Source organism: Neoarius graeffei, chromosome 17 (assembly GCF_027579695.1).
Source record: "Neoarius graeffei isolate fNeoGra1 chromosome 17, fNeoGra1.pri, whole genome shotgun sequence".
Lineage (NCBI taxonomy): Eukaryota > Metazoa > Chordata > Actinopteri > Siluriformes > Ariidae > Neoarius > Neoarius graeffei.
Genome location: NC_083585.1, coordinates 57,426,131 through 57,440,630, shown reverse-complemented (window position 1 = coordinate 57,440,630; position 14,500 = coordinate 57,426,131). Strand labels below are relative to the sequence as shown.

Here is a 14,500-nt window from a genome sequence, read left to right as displayed (position 1 = left end):
TCAGAATGAGCATAATATGCTAAACCTATTTTTGCAAAGTAGTCTTCAGATTTTTGGGTTATCTTCCCCAATATGCTTCCAAATGAATTACAAAAAAAAATACTTTCATATTTGTCTCATTGTTTTCATCAGAGGCCATTGTTAACTGCATAAACTCGGAGGATTTCAAACCCACAGTCCCATGTGACCTGGAAACAACAACTGGGATTTGAAAATTTGATTTGTGGGATAAAGGTAACATGCAGGGATCCAAATATCTCAGGTCTCTGGGTGGAAAACTGAATGGTCATAATGAACATCTTTGCTTCTGTTGTGACCATTTTGTGGCATTTGTGATGCTGTCGCATTTTGCTGAATTCATTGTCAACATACTAGGTCAAAGGCATCTTATCATCCTGTCCTCGGTAAGATAGCATAGTTGAGGTAAAAACAAAACAGTTTGCCCATATTAATTGTTATATATTGTTGCATATTTTGTTATATATATCTCATCTCATCTCATTATCTCTAGCCGCTTTATCCTTCTACAGGGTCGCAGGCAAGCTGGAGCCTATCCCAGCTGACTACGGGCGAAAGGCGGGGTACACCCTGGACAAGTCGCCAGGTCATCACAGGGCTGACACATAGACACAGACAACCATTCACACTCACATTCACACCTACGGTCAATTTAGAGTCACCAGTTAACCTAACCTGCATGTCTTTGGACTGTGGGGGAAACCGGAGCACCCGTTTTATATATATATATATATATATATATATATATATATATATATATATATATATATAAAATATACTGTATATATATTTTCCAGGCCTTGTCGCTATAATGGAGGGAGACGCATCTCTTAACAATACAAATTTGACACGTTTCATGGCAATTTTGACCATGGAAATGTTGGACCTACCACCATCCATTGCCTCTTTCATATTCATTTTTGGCATCTTCACATACTGTTTAATTTTGTTCTTCCACTCAGTGCTGCTTGTGACTATTGTTGTCAAAAGGGATCTGCATAAGCCCATGTACATACTGCTGTTTAATTTGTCCATATGTGACCTTATGGGAGCTACGGGTTTTTATCCACAGCTGGTTTGTAGTATATTGTTTCAGACGAGAGAAATCTCCTACCCTGCCTGTGCCTTGCAAGGCATCGTTCTTCACATCTATGGGACTGGATCTCTTTTATTTCTCACTGTTATGTCTTATGACCGATACATTGCCATTTGCAAGCCTTTGAGCTACCACAATTTGATGACCGAAGCTATCTTGGTAAAACTTATTTTTATAGTTTGGTCTGTACATTTTTTAAATATTGTGTCTCTATTTACACTCACATTAAACAAAGAAATTTGCAGGATAAACATAGTGGACACATTCTGCAATAATCCATCTTTATTGAAGTTAAGCTGTGAGGATACAAGACTGGTTAACTACTATGGCTTGTTTGGTATAGCTCTTTTCCAAGGCTCTTCCATACTGATAGTTTCATTAACATACGTAAAAATCCTAATTACCTGTCTTTCTACAAAACAGACACAATCTATAATGGTGATGATACACGGGGCAACTTTTTGGGCAATGTTGCTGAGCAATGTTGCTGGCAACGGGCAACTAGGTGAGACACAGGGCAACTTTTCAGGGCAACTAACAATGGGCAACAACAGTTAGCAACGGCAGTTTACAGTTAGCTAAAAAAAAATCGATGTCTTAATTTTTGCTGTGACCATTTAATCAAGCTGTCTGTTGTTTTTTAGAGCTTTGGTGAGGTAAATTCCTCCATATAGAATATTAAAATAACAACTTACCGGCATAAAAACAGATGAGGAGTCTCTCCATCTCTTCACTCCACTGACACTGAGCGGCCGCCATATTTGTTTGAAATTTCTGATCCGAACCTCACCGGAGGTCACATGACTCGATACTCGCGTTCTGATTGGCTTATCTCAAAAAGTTGCCAGAGATTATCAAAACCATTCAGAAAGAAACAATGTTGCCCAATCTCAATAGAAAAGAGTCAAAACGCAATTGCCCAGCAACATTGCTCGGCAACATTGCCCAAAAAGTTGCCCCGTGTATCATCACCATAAGTAAGGCAATGCAAACATGTGGGATGCATCTAGCTGTTTTTTTGAGTTTTGAGGTTAACGCATTCTTACTACTGATTTCTCACAGGTTGCAATCAGTTTCTCCACACATACGAAGGGCCTTTGGTGTTTCAATTCTTATATTTCCTCCAATTCTTAACCCTCTAATTTACAGGTTAGGGTTGTCACTCTCCAGCTGGTTGCTTTGTGAATGCAATGGCTGTTGTATTAGGTGTTGTTGGTGGGTAGAGACCCAAATGGTACGCTGCCTGGAGAAATAAAATCATGCACACTAATATGTTTTTGGCCCACCTTTAGATTTGATTACGGCATGCATTCACCATTGCATTGTGTTGATAACCTCTGGTGTCCCTGTAGAATGTCATGAGGATAGGTGAGGGAATGTTTGCATTTTTCAAAAGCCAGAGAAAATGTAGGTGCTGCTGGGCTCTCTTGGCCAGAAAACTGATGCTTGTTGTCCAGGTAAGCCCCTCTACAGTGTGACCATCAAGAAACCTGGTGCTCATCACTTTCTCTTTTGTGGAGCCATTTAAACACAAAGGGGAGTGATCAGCACAGGACTTCAAAAATCATCTCTTTAGTTTTGTCAGCATTCAGAAACAAATTGTTCTTGCACCAGACCATGAACCATTCCACCACACCACTGTTTGTCTTATTGCTGTCACTGCTGAGGCCTATTATTGTGGTGTCTTCAGGAAACTTAGGCCAAGTTTACATTAGACCGTATCTGTCTCATTTTCTTCGCGGATGCACTGTCCGTTTACATTAAAACGCCTGGAAACGCCGGAAAACGGGAATCCGCCAGGGTCCACGTATTCAGTCCAGATCGTGTCTGGTCCGGTGCTGTGTAAACATTGAGAATACGCGGATATGCTGTGCTGAGCTCTAGCTGGCATCGTCATTGGACAACGTCACTGTGACATCCACCTTCCTGATTCGCTGGCGTTGGTCATGTGACGCAACTGCTGAAAAACGGCACGGACTTCTGCCTTGTATCACCTTTCATTAAAGAGTATAAAAGTATGAAAATACTGCAAATACTGATGCAAATACTGCTAATTGTGTAGTTATGATTGTCTTTAGGCTTGGCATCCTTCCACTTGCAAGTGGTAAGTGACGCGCACGCCCGATATGCACTAGGATCACACACACAGCGGCTCAGTCCCGAATCACTGCTCGTGCGCTTCACTCGCGCGCTCTGTGAGCTGCACAGGGCCAGAGTGCGCACCCTCCAGAGGGCACTCGCTGTTCAGGGCGGAGTGATTTGGAGCGCAGGATGCCTGCGGAGCCGAGCGTATCCGTGTATTGGCGTTGCTGTGTGCACGCGAATCGTGTATTGGCGTTGCTGTGTGCACGCTAATCGTTTTAAAAACGTTAATCTGATGATCCACTGATATGGTCTAATGTAAACCCCACCTTAGGCTACATCCACACGACAACGGCAACGAGATTTTTTTTTTTAGCGGGTAAAAAAAATATCGCGTCCACATGGGCAGTGGATCAGTAAAATATCATGTACATATGGCAACGCAACGCTTGCTGAAAACGATGCAATACACATGCCACACCTCTACGTGCGCTGTAAGACGGTCCCATCGGAGACACCAGAACATTAGAAGAAGTAGGACGCATGCGCATAAACCCCTTCTTCTACCCGGTGTGAAGCACTCACAGGAACAAACGCACAACAACAAGAAGAAGACGGCTGCGACTACGCAAGGAAATCATGCCTTCTGTGTGTACAAATTGGTTTTATTAGTGTGCATAGTTTTATATAACTTAATTTTCTTATTGTATGTGAACATTTTGAAAAGCATTTTTAAATAATTTATATAACTTTTTATATTGTGTGTGAACATTTTGAAAAGCAGTCTTATCCAATAAAAAAAAAAGAATTTCAAGAAATGGTTCAGTTACTTGTTTATTTAAAAGAAAAGCTGTATACAAAAGTGAATGCAATGCAGTGGTTCATACAAAACAGTCTGTTGAAGGGTCTTCTGACCCTTTTCCCCTCTGCCTCCATTATAGTCAGGTAACTGTTGCTTTGTGTGGAAGGCTGTACTTTCTGTTCATCAAAGCAGGTGTAAATTGTCTGTCTGGCAGGTCAGTCAGGTTAATGTGTAAACAATTTCAAAAGATTCTTATCCAATATAAAGCAGGCAAGAAATGGTTTGAGTCACTTGTCTATGTACAACACCCACACAGTTTACTAAATCCACACTAAAGAATACTATATACAAAAGTGATTGGTACATTAAAAAAGCAGTGAACAGAAATGACAGATGATGCGCGAATGATGCGTGCGAGAGTGCTGCTTGTTCTAGTCATGTGGTTGTGATGTCATCGTAAACAAATCCGTTCTACTCATCCAGACGACTTCGCAACGGCGCCGTTGCCAGATTTTTCCACTCTGGAACCCGTTCTCAAAAAATATCATTTTGGGGCATCCAAAACGCCGGTGCCGTGTGGACGCCAGGCCGAAACGATAAAAAATTTTATCAGATTCACCTGAATCCGTTGCCGTGTGGACAGGGCCTTAATCATGTGATTTGAACTGGATCTGACAAAACTGGCTCTAGCCACAGGAATCTATTCTGATCAAGGGGTGCAGAAAAAAAAAGGGGGGGGGTTGCATCTTAACTGGACCTGGCAGGAATGTCATTATGTGTGGGCATATGGACACTAATGGAGTGTAAAACTACAGCTCTGCCGCTCTGAATACAGATATTATTGTAAATTGTTATCATTAATGGCTTATTTTGGGGAAATAAAATTTTGGGTGCAGCAGCACCATGGGGGGTGGGGGGTGGGGGCTGCAGGACCCTCAGTTCCCCTACATTCTGTGGTTATGTCTGACAGAGGGTCAGCAGCATGAACAACATTGGGATGAGCACAGAGCCATGGGGGCACCAGTTCTCAAAGTGATGGATTTGAAGGTTCTGCTGCCAACTTGAACTGATGGTGGTCTCCCAGTGAAAAAGTCCAGGATCCAGTTACAGATTGAGGTGCCAAAAATGAGCAGGGATGATTCTGATTGTGTGAACCAAAGTTTATGAACAGCATTCTAACATAAGCAGTCTTCTTGTTGAAGTGAACTAAGGCAAGGTGAAAAGCATCTGAGATTGCTTCTTCTGTGGAACAGTTGGGGCAGTATGCAAATGGTAGTGTGGTGGGGAGTCTAGTCCTGATGTGCCTCATGATCAGTTATTCAAAGCACTTCATGATGATTGGAGTGAGTGCTACAAGGTGGTCGTCATGAAGGCATGAAACTGTAGAAATGTTCAGCACCAGGATGATGATTGTAGACTCAAAGCACTGTGGGATGACTGTGTGGCTCAGGGTGATATCCATCAGGACACCCTTCTGATCCATGCAGTCTCTGAGCACTTGATCACATACCTTATTGGGTCCCCTGGTCATTTCCTTGTTGGTACAGTGTTGAGTGCTTCAAACTATGAGTTGAGTGCATTTAGGAAGGAGGCATCAGTAGTGGTGGTATGTGGTGTAATATTTTGCCACATATGCAATGCACCTCTGATGGTGTTGAAGTGGCTGGTGAATATCGTTGAATGCTTCACCAGCCTGATACTAAATGCAGCATCAGAATTTTGTAGACTTTGGCTGCAAACCATGGCTTCTACTTGGTGCATGTCATGATGATGTTTTTTGTGATTTTGACACCTTTGGTAGCTGCCTTTCTGAAGATACTCCAGTCTGTGCCCTTAAAGTAACCCAACAATTAAGAGGTTGCTCCCTCTGGACAAACTCAGCTCTCTGTTTTGTATCCAATAGTTGAATTCTACTAACATGCCATCATTTTCAGTGTTATGCATCATGTGATATGCAAGTGATCATGGCTCGTACAAGCAAAACATGAAGCAGGTGTATTGACATGTATGTCGAATGTGACTTCTGGTCCATTTTATCCAATAGAATTGACAGAAAAAAGATGTTCCTGGAGCTAAACTGCCTCACGATAATGTTTCACAAAATCTCATCTCATCATCTCATTATCTCTAGCCGCTTTATCCTTCTACAGGGTCGCAGGCAAGCTGGAGCCTATCCCAGCTGACTACGGGCGAAAGGCGGGGTACACCCTGGACAAGTCGCCAGGTCATCACAGGGCTGACACATAGACACAGACAACCATTCACACCTACGGTCAATTTAGAGTCACCAGTTAACCTAACCTGCATGTCTTTGGACTGTGGGGGAAACCGGAGCACCCGGAGGAAACCCACGCGGACACGGGGAGAACATGCAAACTCCACACAGAAAGGCCCTCGCCGGCCCCGGGGCTCGAACCCAGGACCTTCTTGCTGTGAGGCGACAGCGCTAACCACTACACCACCGTGCTGCCCTAAATTCACACTGGTATTGGAAATATAAAAAATATCACACCCCTGTCCCACTGTCCCAGCTGTCCCTTTTACACAGATGTCAATTCTGGCTCTGTTACTACTGAAAGTTCAAGCTCAGAGGCTGAACAACACAGACCCTCTGTTCCACATTCAGAAGTTTTATACAGAACACGAGGCAGAATAAAGGCGTAAGATAGCTGCCTTGGACAGGCTATGTAAAAGGGACTATAGCCTTTGTTTTAATGATACAGGAAATGGATACCTTAGCACCAAAATAAAAACGCTCATGTTGTAAGAATGTAAGAATGAGTGCAACAATAGCACACTGCACATACACATACAGGTGTTCCTATTAAAATGACAGGCGAGTGTATACAATTTGGTTCACCATTCGAAATAAATGGACTAGACTAAAGAAATCGCTTTCAGACATGTTTATGCTTATTACTGAGGGAAAGCGCATTCCTATTTTAAAATATGCTCCAGGTTGTCCCCCTTTCCTCATCTTCTTCGGCCAGTGGTCCCGTGTGTGATGTAGATGTGATGCACTTCTGAGTTATTATGGGAAGTTGTCGAAAAGAGTATTGAGACCACTGAGCTCTAGCGCCGGGCCTTTTCCGGGAAATAAGAGTTTGGGTCATGGCGACAGCGTGTGTATGTCAGCTTCAGCTCGGAGGTTTCAGTTTCGAAAACTGTAAGAGGTACGGTAGGAGTAGAATACTATAAAGTACATATACTTGGTATATTTTACTTCTGTGATTTTTAAATTGTTCATTTTTGGATTACGCTTCATTTTTGTGGCTACTGCCTCATAGAGTAAATATATATCCTCCTGGGAACCAAGAAAAAAAAATGTGTCTCTCAATTTCTCTTTTGTTGTGATTTCCTTACTAGGAATTTCCCAGCAACCCTCCTAGTCACATGATATATCATTGGAAAGCCCAGGATGTACTCTTTACAAGACACCAGACTTCAAGTGAATAGCTTGAAAGAGTAAAAGGGTGTGCACGTAAAACAAATGTCAACTACAGAGGGCACAAGTCTATGGGTTGGTTCTCAGGAGGATATATGCTATATTTACTGTATGGACATGGTATCAGAAAACAATTTTATTTATAAGCAGTAGCCACATGTACCCACAGGGTACCTATTTTACTTATTTACTGTAATTATGATAATTTATAAATCAATTTATTATTACTTTAAATTGAATCAACTTCATTTACTCTTTACTGAAAATCAACATACTTGGCTTTGAATTAAAATATAATCATTATAAACCACATTACTACTTATGTGATTTACATCAAGGTGTGTGTGTGTGTGTGTGGTTACATAAGAATCAAAATACAATCATCATAAACCAAATTATTGTTTATATGATGACATCAAACTATGTGTGCATGGTTACATTTGTGTGCAGTTACACTGGGATCAAGACACTTCGTCCAATGACAATTTTGTCCAATGACCATTTTGTCCAATGCCATTTCGTCCAAGAGTTGAGACAGTTTATCCAAAGTCTTTTTCATATGCACTATCAATTATTTTATATGTGTGACAAGATCGAGATAAAAACAAACCATAATTAATTTAAGGGAGTGCATTAAGCACTATCAAAAACACACAGGTAAGCGATCCAAAACAGCAGGCAATCTCATAAACGTGAAACCATCAAAAGGTCGGGTGAGGTACAAACAGGCTAAATCAGGCAAAAAAAACAACAACAGAAACTAAGAACAAGAAACAGGATCGGAAACCCAGGGAATCTACACAGGAGAATAAGGCTCGGTAATGTGTGCTGACATGGTGTAATACTTCGCACTGAATGTGAGCTTTCTCAGTCTTTATATAGGCACATGGGGGTGGCCCGGTGGTGTAGTGGTTAGCGCTGTCGCCTCAGAGCAAGAAGGTCCGGGTTTGAGCCCCGTGGCCGGCGAGGGCCTTTCTGTGAGTTTGCATGTTCTCCCCGTGTCCATGTGGGTTTCCTCCAGGTGCTCCGGTTTCCCCCACAGTCCAAAGACATGCAGGTTAGGTTAACTGGTGACTCTAAATTGACCGTAGGTGTGAATGTGAGTGTGAATGGTTGTCTGTGTCTATGTGTCAGCCCTGTGATGACCTGGCGACTTGTCCAGGGTGTACCCCGCCTTTCACACGTAGTCAGCTGGGATAGGCTCCAGCTTGCCTGCGACCCTGTAGAACAGGATAAAGCAGAGAGAGATAATGAGATGAGACGAGATTGATAATGTGCAGGAGAGCCTCATTAACAGCGCGTGTGCGAGAGTCCACTCGGCACACACGCAGTCTGGAGTGCATCTGAGCAGACTCTTGCACGTGCGCTGTTAATGAGGCTTATCTGCACATGATCACGAGGCATCAGCATGCCTATATAAAGACAGAAAATGTACATTATCTCATATCTGGATATCATGTCTCATATCTCACACTTGCCAAGGATATCTGGCAAGTGGGAATACAGATTTTCTATGTAATTTGGTCTAATAAAAATTATCTCTCCCCACAAGTGGCCCCAGCCGAACATGCCCGAAGTTGACACTTGCTGATTCCCATCATTTCTGGTTTTGTTTTTATTTTGAAAAATGTGTTTTGCTTTGGTCAAATTCCATTGAGAATTCCACCTTTTTTCCAACAAACAAATACCTGAAATATAAAATAATTGATAGTGCATATGAAAAAGGCTTTGAATGAAATGTCTTCACTATTGGACAAAATGGCATTGGACGAAATAGTCGTTGAATGAAATGACCTATATCTGTTACATTAAGGGTATAAAATCCAGTAATTAGACACAAGTGTAACTTGTGACATGTTTTCTGCTGGTTCAACCTGAATCCTTGCCTTTCATAGTTGACAGTTGACCACACCCTTGCTGCCACATACCCCCACTGCCTGACTCAGCCCAGGGAGCTGTCTGGCCTGCAGCTGACTCTCCACCCCCCTGGTGGGAGAGGTAATCTGCCACCATTATCTGCACCCCCAGTCTGTGGACCACCTCAAACTTGAAGAGCTCAAGGGCTTGATGTCAATGAATGATCCATGCAACAGAGGGTGTAGCCACTTTTTTCCATTTCTGGCATTCCCCTGAACTAAATTACAAATCATGTTTTTAAGCATTTGATTAAATCATTCAACCAGCCCAGACCATGTCTGCAGATGGTAATCACTGGTACGAATTGATTTTTCCCAATAATTCATACAGTTTGCATTGCGTGCATGACATGAAAGTAGTGCCTTGATCAGTCAGGATTTCTTTTGGAATCCTGACTCAGGAAATAATGTGGAAGAGTGCCTCTGCAACAATACATGCCGAGATACTGTGAAGAGGCACTGCTTCTGGGTATCGCGCTAAATAATCCACTATGACTAACAAAAAGTGATACCCACATGAAGATCAATCTAATGGCCTGAAAAAATCCATGCCGATTCTTTTGAAAGGGATCTCTATGAATGGTAATGGGTGCAATGGTGCTTTTGTCGTGGCTGCTGGGTTTACCAGCTGGCATTATGAGAGAATTTTGTCTTTAGCTTGTGGTTTTCAGCTTCAGAATGTGTTGGGATTCCTGTTGACTTTCTGTCCCTGGAGGCACCAAAGGTGTGAGCATGGTGAAATTGTATTATTATGCATTAATTTATGATTGATATATTTGGGAAGTATTTTAACATCAAGCTCCTTAAGCTGAGCCTATGTACATTGAGTTTAAATGTTTAGAGGCCCTCATGTATATGTGATCATCTTGCATTCTTTACTGCTGATTATCATTGTAAAGGCATTTTGCCTGACAAATACAGACTCATCATTAAGTAGTAAAACCCTTAGAAGGCCATATGGTAAATGATAGATAGATAGTTTGGTATATTGAGCTTATGGGCTTACCATAGTTTCATGTGTGTTCATGTGATATGCGCATGCTTAGACAGATGAGCCAGAGAGCGCGAGCCATTACCAGCATGGCATATTGTACCCGTTATGCAAGTTATCAGGAAAGGTGTTAAATGCGTGCAACCGTCTCATCATTAATACACTACATAATTGGCAACGAGGTAAAACGAAGTAGCCTAACTGTAGTGAGCAGTGAAGATGGCAAACTTCCCTAAACTGGACGAGTTCAATCCCGGAAATGAACAGTGGACAGCCTATGTTGAGCGAATGGAACTTTTTTCAAAGTGCACGATGTCGAGGACGGAAAACACGTAGCTACTCTGCTAAGCTCTGTTGGTGCTTCTACATACGGACTGCTATGAAATTTAGTTCAGCCTCTGAAACCTAAAGACAAGACTTTTGATGAGATCGTGGAAATTCTCTCAGATTACTATAAACCTAAGCCACTGGTCATAGCTGAGCGATTCAGGTTCCGCCGATGTGTTCAGAAAGATGGTGCAACGGTAGCTCAATTTGCTGCTGAACTGAAACAGCTAGCTGCGAGATGTGATTTTGGGGATAGACTGGACGCGGCTCTACGAGACGGCTTTGTCAGTGGAATTCTTGATGAAGCATGCCAACGCAAGTTGCTTTCCACGGATGGGCTAACGTTTGCCAGAGCCCAGGAGATCGCTCTCAACATGGAAGCGGCCCACCAAGACACACGACAGCTAAGGCAAAGCGAGCCACCGTCTACATCTTCTGTTCACAAGGTAACTGAAAAACAAAAGCCTTCTCAGTCAGCACAGACAGCGTGCTATAGATGCAAAGGGAAGAATCATAGCGCAAGTGACTGCTACTGTAAAAGCGCTAAATGCCATAAACGTGGCAAAGTTGTCCATATCCGGAAAGCATGCAGATGGGGGCAGCCTGCCATGAGGGAGAAGAACAGGAAGCAAAATAAAAATCAGCAAAGAGTGGCAAGTTATGTGTACGCAGAAGAAGAGGAGGAAGTGTTCTGTGTAAATGAAACAGACAAACAGGTATTCAAAGCGAACTTTGCCATAAACCAGAGAAATGTTCAAATGGAAATTGACACTGGAGCCGCAGTTAGCATAATATCTGAGGCAATGTACAAAGAGTCGTTCGCGGATGTGCCACTAGGGGGCAGCAATGTCACACTGAAGACCTACACTGGCCAGGCCATTCCAGTCAGAGGGCAGTTTGTGGCAAAAGTTGCTTATGGAGATCAGACTGCTGACTTACCATTAATCGTAGTGAAAGGCAATGGACCTACACTCTGTGGTAGGAACTGGCTTGAAAGTATTAAGTTGGACTGGAAAACAATTAAAATGGTCAGTGAAAATGCAAAACAGCCCTCAGTGCCCAAGTCAATGCCTGAGGTGCTAGAAAAATACAGTCAAGTCTTCAAAGAGGAGTTGGGAACATTAAAGGAAATTAAAGCAACAATTTCTGTCAAACCCGACGCCACGCCCAAGTTCCACAAAAGCCGGCCCTTGCCGTTCGCAATGAAAGCAAGAGTCGAAGAGGAACTACAGTGACTGGAAAAAGAAAACATCATCAGTCCAGTGAAGCACAGTGGGTGGGCCGCTCCTGTCGTTCCTGTGGTCAAGCGAGATGGCACGATTTGTTTGTGCGGTGACTACAAGGTGACAGTGAACCAGGCAACCAACACAGACATATACCCACTACCGCGCATTGAAGAAGTGCTGGGGACTCTGAGTGGTGGAAAGTTGTTTTCAAAAATAGACCTAGCCTCAGCTTACCAACAAGTGCTCCTTGATGAAGAATCAAAAAAATACACAACAATCAACACTCACAAGGGCTTGTTTGTGTATAATCGTCTTTGCTTTGGCATTAACTCTGCCGTCAGCATTTTCCAGAGAGTGATGGAGAGTCTGATGAAGGACCTGAACGTGGTCGTTTACCTCGATGACCTGCTCATAATGGGAAGAGATGAGGCAGAACATCTGAAGAACCTCGACAGAGTCCTGCAACACTTGCAAGAGAGCTGACTCAGAGTGAAAAAGTCAAAGTGCGAGGTCGGAAAGACCCAAATCGAATACCTGGGCCATGTCCTGGATGAAAAGGGGGGGTACCCATCTGTAGACAAGGTGAGAGCAATACACGATGCACCCACACCCACAAACGTCAAAGACCTACGGGCTTTCCTAGGCCTAGTGAACTACTATGGCCGTTTTGTGCCACAGCAAAGCACTGTGTTAGCGCCACTTTACAGACTGTTGAAAGAACAAGTCACATGGAAATGGAAGAAAGCCGAGCAAGACGCGTTCAACAAATGATCAGAGCCTGCCGTTGACCCTTGCCTGTGACGTTTCAGCTTATGGCATTGGAGCTGTAATCCAACACACAACACCAGATGGGGAAGAGCATCCAATAGCTTATGCTTCACGTACACTCTCTCCAGCAGAGAAGAAGTATTCGCAAATTGAGAAAGAGGCCTTAAGCCTTGTGTATGGTGTTAAGAAGTTTCACCAATACCTCTGGGGACGTAAATTCAACCTGGTCACAGACCATAGGCCATTATTGACTTTGTTCGGAGAACGCAAAGGGCTCCCCACAATGGCAGCAGCCCGGATCCAGAGGTGGGCCATTGTACTGTCGGCATACAACTACCACATTGTTTACCATCAGTCAGAGAAGCATGGCAATGCTGATGGGTTGTCTCATGTGCCGCTGTCAGAGACCAAGGATGTGGGAACAGAGACAATCTCCGCCTACGTCAACGCACTGATATGTGAACACCTAGAGGGCATGCTGCTGACTGCAAAGCAGATTGCCAAGGTAAAGAGAACTGACACAGAGCTGCCAAGGCTGCACAGATTCATCATGGAAGGGTGGCCAAAGGAAATTCCTGAAGAACTGAAAGCATACCACAAAAAGCGTGATGAACTCTCTGTGGAGCAGGGGTGTGTGCTGTGGGGCACGAGAGTGATTGCACCAACTAAGCTCCGAGCTGCCGTGCTTAAAGAAATCCACAATGGGCACCCTGGCATTGTGAAAATGAAGGCAATCACACGGCAATATGTCTGGTGGCCACATATTGATATGGACATTTGAGAAAGTGTGCAAAGGATGTGAAACATGCCAGCTAGAGCAAAGCATGCCACGCCATGTGCCACTACATCCCTGGGAATTTCCAGGAGATGTTTGGAAGAGGCTTCACATTGACTTTGCAAGGCCTTTCATGGGCCACATGTTCATGATTGTAGTTGATGCATTCTCAAAATGGCTGGAGGTTTACAAAATGACACAAATAACCTCCACTGCAACCATCACCAGACTAAAGAGACTGTTCACATCATATGGAGTCCCTGAACAGGTTGTCACAGACAATGCAACAACCTTTATGTCTGATGAGTTCCAGCAGTTCTCGAGGAGAAATGGAATCCTCCACATGACCGGTGCCCCGAGGCACCCAGCCACAAACGGCCTAGCCGAGGGATACGTCTCAATGTTCAAGGCTGGCATGAAAAAGCTGGCGAGAGAAGATTTGAGCATTGAAGACAAAGTCTCTCACTTCCTGCTACGGTATCGCACCACTCCCAACAGCACAACAGGTGAGACGCCTGCTGATGTGTTTTTGAAAAGACATGTCAGAACCAGACTGGACTTTTTGAAACCAAACATCCAAGAAACGGTGAGGAGAAAGCAGTATCTGCAGAAGGAAGGACATGACAGAAAGGCATTGGACAGACAGTTCGACGTCAAGGAGCAAGTCTACCTGCGAAACACTGCTTGCGAAACCCCAAGGTGGATCCCAGGAGTCATCACCCAGCAGTTAGGGCCTGTATCATTCAAGGTCCGCGGTGAAGCGACGGATCAAGAATTCCGACGCCATGGAGACCAGCTGAGACCTTGCCATTCTGCGGGGCTTCCAGATCAGCAACCTGAGGAAGTAGCTGAGGAGACCAGGCCGATGGAGAGCAGTTTCAGAGCATCCCCAGCACCTGAACTGTCAGAGCCAGCTGAGCCGCCTGATCCTGTAGCAGTGACCCTGAGGCGCTCCCAGCGTACCCCTGAGGCGCTCCCAGCGTACCCCAAAAGTGCCTCAACGTTACCAGGACTGAGTGAGGTGATAAGAGACTGAGTGCTGATGTTTAGTAAA

General features: G+C 43.8%; 1 protein-coding gene across 1 annotated transcript; it reads left to right on the top strand.

Moving 5' to 3' along the window:
• Positions 1–790: 790 nt before the first annotated feature.
• LOC132901242 (olfactory receptor 4K15-like) lies at positions 791–12,386 on the top strand (the record flags this gene model as incomplete). Its single annotated transcript, XM_060943567.1, has 3 exons — positions 791–1,544; positions 2,086–2,263; positions 12,245–12,386. Coding segments are annotated over 3 exons (1,074 nt in total), but the record flags the coding sequence as incomplete, so codon positions are not given.
• Between the last annotated feature and the right edge of the window lie 2,114 nt (positions 12,387–14,500).